We start from the raw sequence: 20,533 nt of genomic DNA on the forward strand, positions 1-20,533 counted from the left end.
ATTATGCTGAGGAGCAGAGTTGTTCGACAGCGCTGGTCATTCTGCCAGAGACCACAGCAGCTAGTTTGCGCCTTAGTCGAAAAAAATAATCGAATACTCAGTAGGAACAAATAATAATAGTAAAAGTTAGCAGTGTAAGCAATGAAGAAAAAAAATGTAAATTAAAAATAAGAATAATTTTTAAGAAGTAGATAAATATTTTTAGTCGGATTAAAAACTATATTTCGTGAGATTTTTGTTGAGTAAGTAGATGTTTTTATATAACTGCGTCGAAAATTTGATTTTAGTTGAAGATTTTTCAACGGAGGACGGATATTATTCCAACATTTTGTCGCGCTATATTTAAAACACCCACGAAATGAAGCCGTTCAATGCTGGGGGATGGCGAGCTCCTAAGTACAACTCACCTTACTCTTGTTGCCATTACCACGCCGAAGGAGCTTTTTGTAAAGATATTTAGGTTGTTTAGTAGTAGTAGGGATTCCCGGCGACTGCCTCACGTCAAAGTTCCCCAAAAACGTAAAAATCATGGTAGGCCAAACCTACCATGAGTCACACGTAAAATTTCTAAGGCAGTCTTCTAATCTCATCCCCCTGAACTTGTAATATATGTATACCAAACAGTACTCTCCGCACACCGCCGATAGGTAATCCTGAACCGTAAGGCTATTGTATCTCCACATGCAACAATTCCTCCTTAAAAAGTCCTTCTATTGCATCAATCGGTTTACGTCCAAACGAATCAAAGTATTCCCCAACTCTTTCAACGTTTATATGAATAGCCACCCAATGAGACCCCGGCTGTGAATCAGGATCAAGATTGCATATGATAAGTGCTGGCACACACACACATAATATGATCTCAACATAAGTAATGAGTCTCTTTGTAAAAAAAAGTAATGAAGGTAAATAAAAACCATGTCATATTCGTATACATTATATTTTATTATTCTTAATATCATAATAATTACATAAGTGATTGCTTAACTACTAAAATCCACACATACATTTCTGTTCTTATCTATTTCTATAATATTTGAAAACTCTGCGTAAACTACACAGTTAATTGTTTCAGTCAATGCGCTCTCGAATCTTACTTCCATTCTTACACTACCATGGCGTACAAGATTCCAATGCACATTAGAGTTAGCCGACAAGTCAGGTGTTAAATCAAAAGCTAGTAAACAGTACCCATTTGAATATTGCTCCCTCGATATTCCATTACCTTCGTTAAGAAAATGTATACCGGTGCCTGAGTACAGGGTGTGGTATGCGCTAGTAAATACATCGTTTGGAAATGATGGTTATAACGCTTTTGAAGGTATCTGTTGACCATCTATATATAGGCTAAATGAGCAAATACCAAAATTTTCAAAGTTGAAAGGATTTTTACCATAACTACCGTTGCTGTATTATTCACAAAACCTATAATACATCTCTTAGGAACCTGTCCTAAAAATATATTGTCCAGTGTTTTACCCTGCACACCAGATGGTATGGTCAGGACTTTCACTTCACCTCTTGTTATAGGATATTTAGCCGTAGTAGTGGCAAGAACCTTTTGATGAGCTATTAGTATTGATGGATTAATTTTTGCTCTGCGTATTATTAAAGTTGCATCTGTTATACAGACTTTGTACTTATTATCTGCATTCTGTGACATGAGGTTAAATGTTTCTCTCGATCTAACTAATTTTATAGATAATTCGACCCCGTTAATGAGGAATTTATCTTGATTGAATATATCCCCATTCATTCATTCATCATTTCAACATCCTTACCATCCTTTGAAAGTTGTTGTCTTTTGTAAAAGCCCTTGTTTGCCTCATTAGTTTCATTCATGTTACCAGCTGTATCCTCGTACCACAAACCACATGTCAAATGTGATTGTTTGGCGGATGATGAATAATTTAATAGAGTTTCTATGAAAGCACGATATGCATAAGTATTATTTGGGGGTGACACAAGTTTTTGGTTTAGGTAAACATCCAATTGGTTAAATAAAGAATGTAACCAATTATTGACTGGTGCCACTACATTAGCTGCATTAACTGCATTAACTGCAGAACCGTCTTGATTTTTAATTTGAGCCTTGAGATGGAGTAGTGTATGCGAAAGGTCTATGTAATCATCTCCTGTACCAGGTACTTGGAATTCGATGGGTCCATCATCACTTAATGAAGAAATTGGTTTGTAATGTATCCAGTGTCCATATTCGATACTTGTTTGTGTGGAAGGAAGAGCAAAGAGATCCAATTCAGATTTAACGCACTCACATGAATGATTATGAATAAATGACATTATGATTAGTTTGAAAATATATCCTTGGAAATATTAATATTTTTGTTCCTTGTTTTCTTTGAAGCGCCTTTCACTTTGAAGGGTGAAACTCGAATGAGCTCATTACAATATTTTCGTCTCTTATTAACACCCGATCCAGTCATAAGTTTATCAATTTTGGTATCAACTTTGCGTTTAAGGTTAGAACTAGCGTCTTTCAATCGATTTTTAATGGATTCTTTAATAGGACGACTAGCTACAACATCTGACAAAAGCCCAATACCGCTGTTAAGTGCTTCTTTTCCAATCATCTTAGCACCACTAGTGAGTAAAGGTAGCACACTTCGAAATAACCCCCCAAGAAAACTTCCGATACCATGACCACGTTGATGTAAGGCTCCTTTGTAGATTACATTTATACCAGACCCAGCTTGTTGCGAATAATAATGTTCATAAGGACATATAAAATTTTCTTGAGGTGTTTACATTTTAAAAAGGAAATGTAAATTATATTTTTTTTAAATGAAGTTTCACACACGATGTACCGTATTGAAATGGTACCGCATTTCCCGTGGTTGTTCTTATATCTATCTCAATAACATCAAATTCTCTTCTCATTACCGGTAAATAATGTGGTGGTGAAAATATATGCATTTTATTTGAACCATATATGTATTTAGCAGGATCTAAGGGTATAATTCTCAATAGGGGTGTCATGACATCACCAACAATTTGTGGTTCTATAATATCGCAATACACAAATAATTGTGATGGTAACCCCAAATGTAGATTAGCAGGGCGTTTACCGATATTGTGATTTACTAAATTGGTATCTGGCTCAAATCCAAGTTGAAAGCTCAAATTAGGTGATAGAGATAGTGAAATTATTGATGGATCCTTTACTGCAACAGAGACAAACTTTGACACGGTGTCCTGGCGAAAACTAACTTTCTCTTTCGAATTTAAAGCAATAAGAATATTTTGTATATTATCATAGTTGGTGGCTGGTATATGGTTTTTATACATTAGTGTGGTCTCTTCGTTATTGATGGTAGTTTTTTTACTTATGTATATGATATTTTCATGATCTTGCACGGAGAACATAGTAGAGGGATATTGAAACTCAACTATACCTACCATCCATTCTCCTTCTAATGTAATTAATGGCTTTAGGTAGTTTTGTAGAAAAAATTGATGTCATATTTCCCAGGAAATATTGTGTGGAACTATTGCTGAGTAAAGTTAAATAGAAACTTTCCTTCATTGTAGATTTTTAACATTCGACAGTAAGACCCAAGAATTAAATTTATTAGGATATCCTTTCCATTTAACTAATACTTCCTTTCTAATACCGCTTTTACGTGATCTGATGATTTTATCAATTTTATATTCGGAAGTGGGGAAAAAAGTTATTTTTTGTAGTTCTTTCTCATGAAAAGTTCCTGTTATTGATTCATTTTCTAAATCGTTTAAAGTGTATACAACCCACGGGGAACGATCTATAATCGAAGTAATGATAAAAATTTCATTACTCCAATTACTTTCATTACCTTTTTGAAAAACATGTTTGTATTTTGTAATTCTTACATAGTCACCAACGTTAAACTTAGGTACTTTGTTTAAACTTGAAATATAAGTCTTTTCATCATAATATAAATTCCGCCAAACTTCCATAATGTTTTCCATTTTAACATCACATGGTCTCATCTTGATACTAGAGTGCACACTGTGATTATAAGAACTAACCAAATCTTGTAAAATATCTGTATAGCGATAAGTATTCTTATGTGTAAAATAACGCCACATTTTCATTTTCAATGTTCTCTGAAATCGTTCTACTATACTTGCCTTTATATCTGGATTATTTGTAGTGTAATAATTTATATTTTTACGTTTTAAATAAGTTTGGACATCCTTAGATACAAATTCCGTACCCTTATCTGATTGAATATGTCTAGGAACAGTTTTAGCTTCATCAAAGATGCTAGTAAAACTCGTTTTTATTGTGCATGAATCCTTCTTTTTCATGGCTCTAACATAAGCATACTTACTGAAGGCGTCAATAACACACAAAATATATTTATATCCATCATTATATTGTATGTAAGTTCTTAAATCACTTAAATCAGCTTGCCACAATTCATTAATATTTGATAAAATATATTTTTTTATAACCGGTTTATGTAATGTATATGTTTCTTGAGACTGCAACCATTTCGAAACATCACTTTTTGAGATTTTTCCATTCATTGCCTTTGTTAACTTATTGACACTGCTGTAACCGGCTGGATGTGATATATCATAATAGATGCGATGTAACTCTAATACGGGGTCCATTTCTCCCAATCACTTTTGTTTCTCAATTTGTTGATGTGTTTAGATTGTGTTGGAGCTGAAGAAACCTCAGTTGGTGATTCTTGAATCAATGTTTTATCTTTACTATTAAGGTCAGATATATATTTGATTCTTTTCAGATTACCAATGTATGTTAGCGGTGTATTTATATCATTTAAAAACTTGGCGAATATTTCCCAACCGAACGGGGGTTGTTTAACATTTAGCATTTTTTCATTTTCACTACTAGTTATATTATTGATGTTACGGTTTTCGTTGGTATTATCATTTATTACCTTTTCAGTTATTGTTATTTCTTGAGGTTGACGTTCTTCCATGGAGTAATGTAAGTATCTTTGTAAAATCTGTAGATAAAGCGCCCATTTTTCGCGATCATCCAATTTACTTGATATAATTTTTTCCATTTCTAAATACAATCTACTTTGCGGTGTTGCTTTATTTTAAAACAACTTACAAGGGTGCTTAGAATTGTACCCAAAATTATTGGAAGAAAGGACCCTCCTTTTTGTATTAATATATTTTTCCTGTATTCAAAACTTTTTCCTTTACTGATCAGATTACGTAAGAGGTTTTTAACTTTTTTAATTTTGTTTTTGTATTCTCTTTTAAAGGTACTTTTCCTTGTAAAACATTGTGAATACATTCACATAGACAGTTAATTTCTTGATTATTACAAGACTTCAATAATATCCTACGATGTTTGGGTTTTAATTTATGTAAAGCTGATAACAATTCCTTATGCGTTGTTATTCGTTGATACATGGTTCATTACTGACTTAGAGTGGCTGTTTACAAAGATACTTATACCTTTTCATAGGAACATATATTGTACAAAAATTACTAGATTCAAATATTTTAGATTTTATGCGGCGAGCATCATCAGTGTTTTGTTTCAAATCAATCATTAAATAACCATGAGCTTCTTTAGTAGCATCGGTATATGAATCTTCAATAAACTTGGTATCTTACGGTGAAACTTGTCTAGCTAGAAATCGTATTTGTGTTTTGTCACGGGGATTTTTAAAATAAATAATATAACTTGAATTAAGTGAAATGTCGCGCTGTCCTCTTCCTTGATGAAATAAGTTTTGGGTTATGTAAAAAACACTCAAATTTCTATGGTGACTACCTTTTGTAAATATATCAACAACTCGACCATCAGATTCCCTCATTAAGTCATTATAATCAAATGTGGATTTTTACCATCAAACATATGCAATTCCGGTAGTCCTTGGTGGTAATTTACTCCGGGTATATAGCGGCTACATTTCATCATAACACCATGTTATTTCTAAAAAAATCTCATTACATATACTACTTTTATGCTTAATGAAATTTACAACAAAGTTCGATTTTCCACAACCACTAGGTCCTGCTACGATGGCAGCAAAGGGATGAATAAAATGAATCATTATTTTGACTTCTGTCTTCTTCAGGGAAAGGAATAAAACTAAGTTGATATTTTAAAAACAATTTATTTATATGAAATATACAAAAAATTTAAGTGTTATATCACAATATTAATGTACACGTTTATACATTACACATGTACAAAACAAATTTATTTTACATAAAAATTTACAATTTGTTATATTTACAATAATGATTAACTTAATTACATACTATTGATTTGGTAATGACCTATAGGTAACGTATCGATTTTGTTTCGTAAAATGTACCGCTTAGTGTCATTAAATATAAACACACCTTATTTATTTCCTGTGTAAAAATTGTATGTTTTAATGATCTGAACCTATACATTTTACAATGCTGTACGTTTTTATTAAACAAACACGACTTATAATTATCCAACGTTAATTTTTTAGTGACACATTTGTTAACACCCTTCGCCTTAGTAATAATTTTATCATCTACCTGTAATGACCTGTAACGTAAAAACCTTAATAATTCTGTAAAGATTTTACCACAATTTTCATCTTTAAAATAACCTAATTTTTTCTTATTTACTTGAGGAAAATTAAAAACATTGTTTGGATCATAATCTGATGTATCGAAATGTGTACAAATGTTTGGCTTTATATCATTATAAAAGTTACTAGTAAATATTTGATAAATGAGACTGTCAGTATCTGTATACAGTAGTTTCAGATTTGAAGTAAATTTCTCTTTCATGTAATTATAGTGGAAATCATACATCAGCGTTTTAGATATATCTTATATACAAAATCCGAGATAAATAGGTTTATTATAAATTAATTTCATTTTGTTTAATTGAATTGCAACAAGACTATCAGAAAATATTGAAACACTGTGAAAATGTGGTTGAGCAATTAGATCCCCAGCTCCCAATACTCTGCCCCTATTTTCCCAGTGGGTTAACAGTTTAACGTTAACTCGTTTCTCAATATTTTCCATAGTCTTACCAAAAACAGCGTTGTTCATGAGTTTATAGAAATCTTTCTCAAAATCGGAATTAGCTCGAGTTCTTAATTGTGTATTAAGGTCTATATATTTCTTTAACCATGGACTCTGCTTAAATTTTAATATTCTATAAACTTTTAATAATTTTAAACCCATTTTCAAACATTGAATTAAATTTCGATAGTGAATAATATATTTGGATCTATTTTTTAAGTTTGGAATCAATCTAATTTCCTTAGCGTCCCCAACTAGTATATTTTCTGGACAAAGAGGTAAATCTGAATGTTTATCATGTAAATCCACCATACTCCAGATCTACTTCTAAGATAAAACCTATATCCGATGAACAACTAACATTAAAATCTGTATCAACACTAACCCACTCAAAACCACCTGTAGGTAGATATTGTGACATTGCCCAACCATTTAGATTATTGGCATCGAAATACATTAAGAATGACTCTTTATCTTTCGCATTATAGTCAGACATGTAAACATTATTTGCTTTTGCATAGCGAGTGCTACATTGCGAAACACCACCACGAATTCCTGATTTAATAAAAGCAATCATATCTATATCAGAAAGTAATTCAATTTCTGTTTTAGTATGTTTTAACATAGCATCCCAACTTAATCCAGGTGCTGTATAGTAATGAGCCGGGTCTAAATCGTACGTTTTAATGCAAACACACCTAAAATTTTCAAAAATATCTGCTAACAATAAAACATCAGCTTTTAAATAAAGATTTGAATAATCCAACATATTTTTACAATTGAAATGATTCCAAACATCTTTGGCATGGTTGTAATCTTCATTAGAAATAATGGAATCTGTAAGAGTACTATAAAAGTGTGGAAGATCTGGAAGTTGATTATAGTTTAAAGTATCAAAATCTTTAATGAATTCATATGGAAATACACCTTTTTTAGTCAGCCGTTTAAAGTCTTCTGAATGCTTTATTTTGATAATTCATTAAAGTTATTCTTTGTTAAATTTTTTGCTAAAGTATCTAAGCTGCTGGGTAAAAATTTTAGGGAATCCACAAAACGTAAAGTTATATTACTGTTATTCATTTTAAGAACCTTTGAAAATGATATGTATTTTTCTTTATTTTGTGGGAGAACTTCTACCTGACCTTCATCAAAGTTTAAGGCATGTACGATAAAATGTGCATCATAATGACTTAAATTGTGCAAGAAGACTGGTATAGTGTAAGGTACTCTAAATTTTTCTGAACAAACTTTATGTATGACCCCAACAAATTCCCCAGTAAACCAATCGTAGTAAATTATTGAATTCCCACACAAAATTTTATCACAAATATAACAATGATTAGATTTGCTAAGTATATCTTGCTGTATTGGTGATATTTTATTAGCAACTTTTTGGAAACCAATTTTTTTAACAATTGTTGTCAAATTATCTTTCAGTGTTTCCATAAATTTTAAAACACAGTTTTCACATATACTATGTTACATATTTAGACAATTTATCATCGTATGAGCATTTAATGTAGTATCCAAAACACATTATGTTTTTGTACATTTATTGTATGTGATTTTGAAGGATCGTTTGAACATGATGTTAAGGGACTTAAAAAAGCCTCAATATCCGCATATATAACAAAAGGTAACATCAATTTATGTTGAAATTTATCAAAACTTAATTTACATTCAGAAACAATATCACCCCACCAATTTCTTTTATTTTTATCTAAGCTTGGTATTTGTGTACAAATATGTCTGCAATCATTTATTTGATGGTTATTTAAACGTTCAGATGTTGAAAAATATTGTAAACAAAAGTCACATAGATATATAGCTTCCTTGGATTTCGAAACTTGACTACTTATTAATCGTGACATATTTTTATATAACAATAATGACCGATTTTACGCTGTGTCAAATATAGTAAATTTATATGAGTCTGCATTTTATTCTTTGTAAAATACAATGGCCCAACAATACAATGTTTTTTTCTTTGTTCATTATATTCTAACCCAAAAACATTAATGCTTATATTATTAAGACTTTCAATTTTGTGTATATCGTTTAATTTAACTGGAAATTGAATATTACCGAACTTTAATTTATGACTGAATTTGGTGTATGATGATACTCTATCCGAATTCTTATGAATTGGAAATAAAGCAGATAACAGTGCCCACTTAAAACATGCGTCATCAGTGTTTTTAACATTGATCACAGCTTTTTTTATTTTTATATCATGTGGTAACTCAATAAAGGATTTTCCTCTTAAAGGGTTAAATTGATTTAAGTTCATATCCAAATGTAAAAACTTTTTCAGACTCCACCCACTATCCTTTCTCTCGAATGAATTTATATAGTTTATTAGAGATTTCGTGAGAGTTGTATAAAATATATTTAAATCATCACCAATACAAACAATAAAATTCATTGATTGGAAATCAAAAGTGTTGTTAATGTTTTTTGTCTCCTGAACAAAGTCACCATATAAAATGAAATTTATTTTTAAAATTTTAACTGTGTAGTTTACGCAGAGTTTTCAAATATTATAGAAATATATAAGAACAGAAATGTATGTGTGGATTATAGTAGTTAAGCAATCACTTATGTAATTATTATGATATTAAGAATAATAAAATATAATATAATCGAATATGACATGGTTTTTATTTACCTTCATTACTTTTTTTTACAAAGAGACTCATTACTTATTTTGAGATCATATTATGTGTGTTTAAATACATTGGTACAAATATGAATTGATAGTAATAAATGTAGTCAGTAAAAGAGTGAAAGAGTAGGGGAGTAAACGCATATTAAAGTATGAACACGCTAGAAGTGCAAATGAGTCTTCGTAGAATACATCCCAGCCTCCAGAGCAACGTATATCCTTCAAATCGATTGCCGATGTATGCTCAGGTGCCAGCACTTATCATATGCAATCTTGACCCTGATTCACAGCCGGGGTCTCATTGGGTGGCTATTCATATAAACGTTGAAAGAGTTGGGGAATACTTTGATTCGTTTGGACGTAAACCTATTGAAGCAATAGAAGGATTTTTAAGGAGGAATTGTTGCATGTGGAGATACAATAGCCTTACAGTTCAGGATTACCTATCGACGGTGTGCGGAGAGTACTGTTTGGTATACATATATTACAAGTTCAGGGGGATGAGATTAGAAGACTGCCTTAGAAATTATACGTGTGACTCAGAGAACAATGATACGGTGCTAGTAAATTTGTATAGAAATATAATGGACATATAAATAAAAGAATAATACCTGGAATAAAAATGTTTTATTTAAATATAGGGTTACCCTTACATCTAATTTTATTATAGATAATGGTGTTAATGTAGGTTACGTATATTTATTGTTGTTTGCTTAGACCCGTAGGTTAGGTTAGGTTAGACATAGTTTATTCTATTTTTCTTTTAGAGCCATAGATCGGGTTAGTGAATGTAGGAAAGTAGATAACGATGCATTCGTACTGAGTCATTAAGTGATTAGATAATGAGTGGGAATTTCGTGCAGGAAATAGTAGCTGATAAGGTGGTGATTAGTAAGTAATTAGCAAGGGTTTTGGGAAAGCTATCTCTGGAACGGTTAGAGCTATCACTTCAGGAGTGAGTGCATTCGACTCCACATGGCCTGTTTAGTGGGGGTAGAGTACAAACTTTTTTTTTTTAGGTTTGGCCTACCATGATTTTTACGTTTTTGGGGAACTTTGACGTGAGGCAGTCACCGGGAATCCCTACTACTTTTAGTATATACTACATCATAGTGAGCCTCTGTGGAACGCCTTATTGAAGTATCTTGTGTGGAGCTGGAGCAATTTGTCATTGTTAGTTTGTATAACCCTCCCTCAGCTCAATATGATAGCTTAGAAAAAATTTAATAGTGACTACTATTAGAAAAAATAATTAGAGCAGGTTCTGTACAGAGTAAACGTATGCTTAATCAGTTTAAGTCATATAATTTAATTAACAATTTTATTGTACCTACTAGGGTAACGGCCACCACGGCAACATGTATTGACAATATCTATAGTAATATAGTTCCTCTCTAGCATCTGACCACTAATGTATTATGTAAATAAAACAAAGAAGAAAATATGCACAATTCCTATAATAGATGCTCGGTTAGACAGATTTAGGAATAATTTGATATTTAAAAAGCCATTTTTGTGTAGTAACCAATGCCCTAATAATTTATACAGCACATTTTCTGATTCCGTTCCGGAATCGGAATCCTTCATGTCTTCTAGGAGGGGAGGTAAGTTTGACCGTCATTTTCCTCCGGATTTGAGTAGTTTAATTAAATCGTTCTTCAGCTCTTGCTGTTTGCGCAGAGTGAGTACCATGCAATAGATCGTCCATGTAAAATGAGCTTTGATTGTTCATTGTTAGCGAGTCTTTTCAGGATCATCATGGCCAAGAAAGGTACGGCCTTAGTTCCATAAGTTACAGTCGCTAGTTGAAATTAATCCAATGGTAGGGATTCATCATCTCTCCAAATTATCTTCTGGAATTGTTGATGTTCTGAATGAAGCCAAATATTATGATACATTTATTTTAAGATTAGTATTTGAAGGTCTTGTTTTTTTGGCTCCCTACACATAAGATCATTGAGGCTAAACCCACTCGAAGTTTTGGAAGAAGCATTAAAATCAAATCGAAATTTCGTAGTTGATGATTCCGTTCGTTCTGTTACAACTCCTCTATGCATCCTATATTGCTGACATACCCTGTGCTATATCCTCGTCATCATTTCTTCCCATGCATCAACAACCTTACATTCCCATCAAGTCAGTCTCTCTCCTAACTCTAATACGAGCGGACGTGCTACAATTCTATTTTCTATTTTCTTTGTAAATTGTAATGTGTTAATATACTTATGTGGAAATTATTATAATTTTTTTTTTAAAAGATCCCAAGCGATTTCCGCGTAACAGTTCTACACAATGGTGCGATAAGTAGCAATTCACCTCTACGTCGGCGCGTGACACGGTTGTATTCTGAAAAAACTCCATACAATTTTGATCTTCCTGTGATATATTTAAGGGTTCATCAATATCTTCCACTTCCCAAAACCTTTGGATATCGTTATTAAGGATTATTTTTACACTGATAGGTTTTAGAATTACCGGTTATTATCCATCCCAACTGCGTTTGTTGCGCAATCGGAAACCTTTCTGGAAATCTAACAATACCATCCAAGATTATATCAGAATATTATATCAATAGGACTACTTTTATAAAATTCTGAATCAGCTAATTTTATATGATTAAGCTCAGGCCAATTTGGCTCGGTGAATTTCTTACAAGTTATTTCATAATAAATACATTCAAGGTATAATCATTGACTAACGATAAACACTTCTTTAGAATAGCTTATTCTTTCATAGTTTGAAGGCGAAATGGTCAAATTTTGGTTCAGTCGAGGGAGCATGTACCTACGAATTTTCATACAAATAGATTTAACGAAATCTAATTATCGTGGAAATATAAACGGGCTGATCGACTTCATGCTATGAACGAGCGATGCATCTCAGATGTAGATTGTCAATAGCTCGCAAAGGGTCATAACTTCTATATGTAATAAAAATCTAAATACAAGCCCCGATGCAAAATAGTTCGTTTAAAGTGAAATTTTCTGTGACATTTTTTTTCTACCTTCATTATTTTTGTATATCTATATAAAATATTAAGCTTTACTACTATCATATGTCGCGTTACTTATGCCTAATTAATTAAACCAATAAACTATTTCAGCTTAGTAAATTTATAGATATCCTGTTTTAAATTCGAAGAAGTTATAAGCAAAACAGCTCGTCTATTGGTGAGTTAAATAAGATTATGTCTTCTTTTTATGATTATACTACCTACCTAGGTAGTGGTAGGTAAAAGAGTCCTAAAAAGAATGGGTTACGGATTGTACACCGGTAAGGAGGAACCACCGGACTGGCTGGACTTCCGATCATTGGCGTAGTATCATTTGGAGCGACGAGTGCAAATTGAGGCATTTCATACTGATTGTCTTTCCGGCTTCTCTTATGATATGGGGCTGCATGTCTGCAAAAGGTTTTGGTGGTGTGCAGTTTGTGGATGGTTCTATAAATGGTATTAAAACTTTTCATTTTCCAACAGGATGGTGCTTCCTGCCATACTGCAACGACAACAAAGACGTGGCTACTGGCGAAAAGCATCCTTACAATAGAATGGCCATCTAACAGCCCGTATTTGTAGCCGATCGAAACACTATGATGGAAAATGAAGAAAGTTCTCCGTAAAAATCCATCAAGATCGAAGAGCGACATAAAGGCTAACTTAAACTCTTGGCTGTCTGGGAGTCAATTACGCCTGAGGAGTGTGCAGCATTGGTTGCAACGATGCCTTTTCGCATTAAAGCTGTCATTGAGAGCAAAGGCGACACAACTGCGTGAGTGACAAGGGGGACAGGACGAATGCTTTTGCGTCGTGTTTTTAGAATATTTTGTCTCTTTTATCTTATGTAAAGTCATAAAAGAATTTCAGTAGTGTTAAAATAAACTTCAGATATTAAAGCCCTGCGGTTAAAGTGGACCTGCGGCATCTGACGGAGCATAAGAAATAGGAATATGCAAAAACGTTTACGAAGTAATCAATGCGACGAAATTCTATTGATTACTTAACTTAACTTAAGAAACTGTACAAAATATAAGACACTCAAAACCGTTTACGATTTCGTTTAGAACAACATACCGGTTAAATTTATCAAAATCAAAGGTCCCAGTTAAATAACGTCATGGGCTGTTACGACTATCGGTTTGTATGACCAAAAATGAGTAGTTCCTTCAATGTAGTAGTAAAACACATTCTGACTGTAAGTAATAACTTATTTAATCTTTAATCATAAGTCCATATGGTTATTAGTGTCGTAGTTACAAGTGTCCTAAATTTTCTATCAATAGTTTAACTTTGAGTTATATTTAACTATAAAATGAAAAATTTATTATAAAGCTTGTTATGGAAGACCTGGGAACCCAGTGTCAGTATTTTTAACTTAAAAGGGTTTCCAATTCCCACACATTGTAATGCATACTTATAACAATTAAACCCATTTATATTATTTTCTTTTTAATTTTATTCATCTAATAAATCATTCAAGCAATTTTTCTACACGCTTATTGCAACCGAGGTAATGAAAAGAGCATTTCTTTAATAGTTGCTTTATTTACGAGTCCATTCAAGAAATTCATTTTAATTCACTAAAGACAATTCCACGGTCTAAAGTTCTTTTTAATACATACATAAATATATAATTGAATTCCGCGATGCAAACTTGCGCAGCTACGAGTGGTACATCGTGAGCAGACATTGGCTGATGACGCGCATGTATCGCTCCCACACGGACTTCAGATCCGCCTCCCTGAGACAACGAGAGTTCGGTGAGGTCTTTTTCTGAACGATTAACTCGACAAAAGCAGACAAGGATTGTACCGTAATACGTCCATCTGAAGCGCGCACTGCTCGTAGGCGGCGAGGAACTGAGACAGGTCGGACTTCGGCCATCCCCCCGCGCGCAGAGGCTCGATGCATCTGCCGGAGGACCTTCGTCACTACTGCGCTTAGAGATCACTTTGATGCAATCTGACACACCCGCGTTTACCTCTCCAACAGATCGATGAACAGAGAGCGCAGTTCTCTCGCCCGATGCAGATTACAGGCCACTCCCACCAAGGCGCGCGTGTAAACCCTGCGGCGATGTAATTTACGTGCATTTTGTTTTGGCCGAGCGAATTACGGCAATAACATAACGTTTAATAAAATAAAAGATGAAGATACGATTGAAATTATGTCACCTGAAGTTGAGCTCCAACTCTTGATAAGACTTCTCCAGGAGCTTGGGCTTGAGACGCATGCACACCAGGCTGAAACGAAAAGCGATAATTTTATTTTGAGCGACGAGAAGAGGACGACATTCGATACGGGACGATACGAGGACGCACTGCTTATGCTCCTTTTCCTTGTCGAGCAGCACTCGAAGCTCCCTCAGCTCGAGCAGGAACTCGCGGTCCATCTCGGTGTCGTAGTACTCCGGGCCCGAGCAGCCGTAGGTCCAGCCCGCCTGGACCGATCGCGCACACCCGGCCAGCTCCGAAAACGACAGGTACTGCAGCTTACGTTTGGCCGTATCGAAGCGCATGCAGGCCAGGAAGACCACGGCGCCGTACTTGGCGGCGAGACGCTCGGAGAGCAGGAAAGTGGCTCGCACGTTAGCCACCACGGAGCCCGGCATCTCCTCCACGGCCTTGAAGACGCGCCTAACGTTGTCGAACTGGCGCCGGCAGCAGCGCAGGGGCGCCCCCGAACGCTCCGACACCTCGTCCAGGTCCTTGCGGTGGCGAGACGACAGCTTACGGCCGACCAGCTCCCGGATCACTGCGTCGTCCAACTCGTAATATCTGCGGATTTCGCATCGAGAAATGTGTTCTTCCTACTGAACAACCTATAGAGAAATCTGTAACGTACTTCTCTATAAGCATCTGCTTGGTGGGCTCATCGAGCTGAAAGATCATCTGTTCCGATAGCTTAGCCGGAACGGTCAGCAGACGCTCCAACAGGGCAAATGTCCTGCAATTAATGATTTTATACTGACTACAAATATAAATTTTAAATAAAAACTTAACTTTCTATGTACCCGCTTGTGTAAACAATAAAAACACTGTGTGGAAACCTGCATGTCTTAGCCCCAAAAAACCCAACGGCAGATCTCAAGCACAGCGCGCTGATCACCTATTTGCCTATTAAGAAAAAAATTATCACAAAACAGATATATCTGAGCCAAAACTAAGGGATGTAGTGTTGTATAATTTATTTTCATCTATTAACATGAGACAATAGGACCTACAAATTTACATGTTACAAAGACAAGCAGTATTATATTTATACAAATTGCTTATATATGATAACAAACCAACAAATTTATTTTTAAAAGAATTCAGTAAAGAGTACAGGACAACATTCTCAGCAAGTTCATTCCAAAGAGGCACCACCTTGGAAATTAGATCAATAAGTGAATTAAGTTAAAAAAATCGATCACATATGTTATAGCATGGCATGAAGTAAACTCAGTCAAGTTCACCGTCTTTAACTGTTTTACAATAGTCCCTCTGAATTTTCACCCTAGAGAATAATATGTGTAATAGTGGCTTATGTAGCCAAATATTCTTACCGATAATGATCAAGGACATCACTTGCTATCAACTCTACAGTGGCCCCAGTTTGCTTGGTTACTGCTCTTTGGTGTAAAGTTGACACTGCTTCGCTTGCTGTTAACTCATTTAGTTTAGTTTACCAAGTAAATTTTTTATGTAACATCCAAAGGAAAGCCAATTACGACATTGTTTTCTTATTTACTTAGAAATATGTAAAAAAGGAAAATTACAGCCATACATTTAGATGTGTATATAAAGAACAAATATTATTTCTACTTACAGGAACAGCCTTCAATCCATAATTGGTAAATTTCTGGGTCTATCAGTGTGTAATTCGAGACAAAAACATCTACTTCTGTATACATTGCAATATTTACTTATATTATACTTTATTTACAAATTGCATTCAGCATGGTACGATTTTGAAATATAGTTATAAAATCTTGGATAATATTTATTTCAAGCATATATACACTATGATCAATGTTATTTTCTTATTACTATTGACTAGTAATATTTGTATTAAACAATGTTTATTTATTTTTTTAAGTATACAGTGCTACTGTGGATTATGGAAGTCCTATTTTTTTAGAGCCAGCTAAAATCCAAAGACTGTAGTGAAAGCACAGATAACTAAAACACCAGTTTTTGAAGCTACACGACAAGAACAATACTACTGTCAAAATCTCATTTTATGTGGATATCCTTTTGTTCTATTTTAGCGTCGTTTCTTTACTTATAAATAAGGTTGTAGCGACTCCTACGGTCCAAGTTATAAATAGAAATTCCGGATAAAGATAAAAACAGCTTCTCGACCTTATCCACTGGAGTTATAATCAGAAAAGGGTAAAAAACCACCTTCACCTGGGAAAGTCTTGAACCACTGCTTCATACTTCGTTTACTACAGTGTGCATACGTCCTACCCTTCAGGCAATTACCACCCCGCGACGACCCAGGCCGAGGTCTGAGTCTCGCAGGAGATGCCCTTGCGCTAGTCGCGACAAAACGGGCCAAGCTGAGCTGTAAAAACAACGAGATTTCAATATAAAAAAACAATGGGGATTGGCCCGTCCAGTCGGTCCATTAGACTGGTCGAGGATTTTCTGTTTATGTTGGAAAATGGCAGCACCAGCCTTTCTCATATAGTATAAATAAATTAGAAGTAATTATGATATGCTGTGTGATGCTCAGAATAAGAACGACAGCATAGAAATTAGAAGCCATAAAGAAAGAAAGAGTGAATATATAGATTGGCTCCAGAGGGTTAACGCGAACCATGGGCTTAATCTTACCCTACAAGTATCATTTCATAAACTAAAAAAAATATTTCATAGAATGTATCATTTTAAACATAAAAAGGCACAGAGTGTTTAAAGGAATAATAATAGCTTTTACTAGAGTGTGGAAAGTAAAAAGCGCACACGCTATAAAATATTTAATATTTATGAAAAAACCGAAGATAAATATTGTTCAATCATTTTGTAGTCAACTGTATATTCTATAAGCTGTATATACATAGTTTTTCTACAGACATATTGATTTAGATTTTTTATACGGACTTATACTGTGATGTAATCATGTAATCTGTGAACAAGGTCATAGAACATAGATAGGTAATTGTAAATTGATTATTTGGTTCTAATAACTAATTACTATGTAGTGTACATTCACTTCACTTCTAACTTTAAGTCTGATTACTTATAAGATTATTTTACCCCAATAGTAAATATTAGATACTATACCTATATTAGGTATAATTCTTTAATATGTTATTATTTTCATCTCCATAATTAGGATATATACTGCACATACATTTAAATCACTCAGTATCAGCAGCAATACTGGGTTTTAATATAAAACAAGAATGTTATCAAATAAACTGATACATTAACTGAAAGGTATTAAAATAAACAAACTTCTGTTTAATTTCATATATTATCGCAGGTTTATGCTTAAGAGTTGGTTTAAGAAATAGTATAAAGAAACTAGGAGAGAAAGCTTATGTTATGTATACATATTTACTAACAAATAATAGAAAATATCCACTCATAGAATTAACTTTTTCTGTACATATATTTAAAGTTGGAAAAATTTTCGCTATGTGTAACACCTTACTATTGTCTTTTGTTAATTTAAATTTAAAATGATGTAAATAATTATACGTTTATAATAATAATATATAGCTTCAATCCGTTTAAAAAGTGTTTTCTTATGTGTAACATCTGTTATTTTCTAATAAAGATGTCTGATAACGAGATAGAGAGCAGTGTGATAACATGTGAGCCTGAAGAGGGTGAGCTGACCAATATGTTTGCAAGTGTATGGGTCAAAGTAGAAGTGCAGGCTGACGCTCAAGCTGATGTAGACACCCCTTCACACACTCCGAAACCCAGGTAGGGCAATATTCTTAAATATGAAACTATTTTTATTTAGTGAGGGAACTGGTATTGTTACATAAAATATGGACTTATTAATCTAATTTTTTTATGTTTGTCTATTTTTGCCAGGAAAAGTAAAAAGAAGAAGGGTAAAGAAGAACTTGCATGTCAACATTGTGACTACACAACTATACATAAGAACTGTCTCAGATACCACATCCATGGTCATGATAACAAGTTACTTACATGTGAGCATTGCTCTTACACTACTAAATATCCTAACTCCCTCAATCGTCACTGTAAACTCCAACACAACCTCTCCCCAGAAGAAACCAAAGACAATACCTATAAATGTGAATATGAGAACTGTGAGTATGTAACTTACTATCGTTGGAACTTGAATGTCCATCAGCGAAAACATAAACTAGAAAAACATCACAAATGTCCAAAATGTGACTATCGTACAGCCTATAGACACAATCTATTGAAACACAGTAAAAGCCATAATGAAGGAGTTTTCTTTAAATGTGATAAATGTCCATTTGTTACCAAATATGAAGGACACATTTCTAGACACCTTGCTAAAATACACAATGAAGTGTCAGAGGGTGCAAATAGATGTGATATGTGTGATTTCTCAACTAAGATCCGTTGGAGACTAAACACGCACAAACAGCGCAGCCGGCAGAGCAATAACTTAAAGTGTGAGCATTGTGAATTTACAACATTTTATATGTGTGAGCATAAAAAGCACAAAGAGTTACACTTTGGAGCTATATATGTCAACAAGAATACAGAATCAAGTGTGTCTCAACCTCAACCAAGCCTGCCACTGGACATCCCCAAAGTCGAATCAGAATCACAACGGGACCAATACGTGATAGACCCTAACTGTCTCGATTGGAACAGCATTCAAGTATTGGAGTCTGAAGACAAAGAAAGACCATTCATGTGCTTAATGTGCTCTTACACCTCCAAATTTAAAGCAGCTGTTCAAAGACACTTTCAGAGACATCACACTGGCACTAAGAACCGACCATACAAATGTTGCAACTGTGACTTTTCAACAAAAACCAAAGATCAAATCGCTCTGCACAACAAACGGAGTAAATCTGATAAACTATTGCATTGCCCTATTTGCAGGTTTTCAACTATGTTCAAGTGCCACCTAGCAATGCATCAAAAAACCCACTATACATTTAAATGTACAATGTGTTCATATTCCTGCCGTCAGAAATATGATTTGAAGAAGCACTATGCGGTTGCACACATGGGAAAGGGGTTGAAATGTCATTTTTGTGATTATGTTGCAGCCAGGAAAGAGAGTCTACTCTGCCATGAGGCAATTCACACGGGAAATAAGCCTTTTAAGTGCACCCTTTGTAACTACAGCTCAGTGAGACGATCTCTTCTGGATGTTCATACGAGGAGATTTCATTGTGATCGACGACCTGATGTCACCATAGTCAGTGATGACAAAATTGAGTCCCTCAAAGTGCCGCTGCCTGAGTTATTAAACCAGTTAAAGGAAATAGAGTCATTTCAATTTCCACAGTGATTAGAGAAGTTGTGAATAGAAAGAAGTGTACATAGAATAGATTTTTAGGATTATTTAATAATACACTTCGTTGGAGATAAAGTTAACCTAAGAACGGTGTAATAACTTGTTCGCGGATAACTTTTCAAATATTGTCAGTTTCAATAATATAGGATTATTACAGAAGATGTTTAGATATTTTACAAAACTAATTTTTTACGATACATTACGTAATAAAATAACAATATAGGTAAAAGATACTAGAACTACATAAAATGTAAATAAAGGTCTTACAATAAAATTTGTTTTTAATTTTCTAAGAAGTTCATATATATATTAGGTTGGGTCTTTTCGCATTATAATACGTATGAACTTGTAAATTAATAAAATCTCTTTGGCTATATTTTATTTGC

At 33.9% G+C, this 20,533-nt stretch overlaps 2 protein-coding genes across 6 annotated transcripts; one reads left to right on the forward strand and one right to left on the reverse strand.

The window, feature by feature from the left end:
- Window positions 1–14,183: 14,183 nt before the first annotated feature.
- On the reverse strand, window positions 14,184–16,806 carry LOC123717412 (acidic fibroblast growth factor intracellular-binding protein). 2 transcript variants are annotated; one of them, XM_045673396.1, is made up of 8 exons: window positions 16,485–16,806; window positions 16,222–16,318; window positions 15,519–15,620; window positions 14,996–15,451; window positions 14,849–14,917; window positions 14,656–14,742; window positions 14,487–14,585; window positions 14,185–14,415 (listed from the first exon to the last, which is right to left on the reverse strand). In XM_045673396.1, the coding sequence occupies exons 1-8, from the start codon at window positions 16,567–16,569 to the stop codon at window positions 14,337–14,339; spliced, it is 1,074 nt and encodes a 357-aa protein (XP_045529352.1). In that variant the 5' UTR covers window positions 16,570–16,806; the 3' UTR covers window positions 14,185–14,336. The 2 variants fall into 2 exon arrangements, with proteins under 2 accessions (XP_045529351.1, XP_045529352.1); XM_045673395.1 differs by having other exon boundaries at window positions 14,184–14,415; window positions 14,849–15,451.
- A 959-nt stretch (window positions 16,807–17,765) lies between these two features.
- LOC123717451 (zinc finger protein 761-like) lies at window positions 17,766–20,415 on the forward strand. Of its 4 annotated transcripts, none has more exons than XM_045673439.1 (3): window positions 17,766–17,818; window positions 18,447–18,598; window positions 18,713–20,415. In XM_045673439.1, exons 2-3 carry the CDS (start codon window positions 18,447–18,449, stop codon window positions 20,139–20,141), a joined length of 1,581 nt encoding a protein of 526 aa, XP_045529395.1. In that variant the 5' UTR covers window positions 17,766–17,818; the 3' UTR covers window positions 20,142–20,415. The 4 variants fall into 4 exon arrangements, with proteins under 4 accessions (XP_045529395.1, XP_045529393.1, XP_045529394.1 ...); XM_045673437.1 differs by lacking the exon at window positions 17,766–17,818 and adding an exon at window positions 17,871–18,103; XM_045673438.1 differs by lacking the exon at window positions 17,766–17,818 and adding an exon at window positions 17,872–17,956.
- The last annotated feature ends 118 nt before the right edge of the window (window positions 20,416–20,533 follow it).

This window comes from Pieris brassicae, chromosome 12, assembly GCF_905147105.1.
Source record: "Pieris brassicae chromosome 12, ilPieBrab1.1, whole genome shotgun sequence".
Classification (NCBI taxonomy): Eukaryota; Metazoa; Arthropoda; class Insecta; order Lepidoptera; family Pieridae; genus Pieris; species Pieris brassicae.

Excerpts from the sequence above, each read along its gene's own strand:
- LOC123717451 (XM_045673439.1), top strand. The coding sequence starts at position 18,447 with ATGTCTGATAACGAGATAGAGAGCAGTGTGATAACATGTGAGCCTGAA. Across the intron at positions 18,599-18,712 it reads TCACACACTCCGAAACCCAG|GAAAAGTAAAAAGAAGAAGG; the intron begins GTAGGGCAATAT and ends TATTTTTGCCAG.
- LOC123717412 (XM_045673395.1), bottom strand. The coding sequence starts at position 16,569 with ATGTATACAGAAGTAGATGTTTTTGTCTCGAATTACACACTGATAGAC. Across the intron at positions 15,621-16,221 it reads GATGTCCTTGATCATTATCG|GACATTTGCCCTGTTGGAGC; the intron begins GTAAGAATATTT and ends CATTAATTGCAG. Across the intron at positions 15,452-15,518 it reads AAGCAGATGCTTATAGAGAA|ATATTACGAGTTGGACGACG; the intron begins GTACGTTACAGA and ends CGAAATCCGCAG.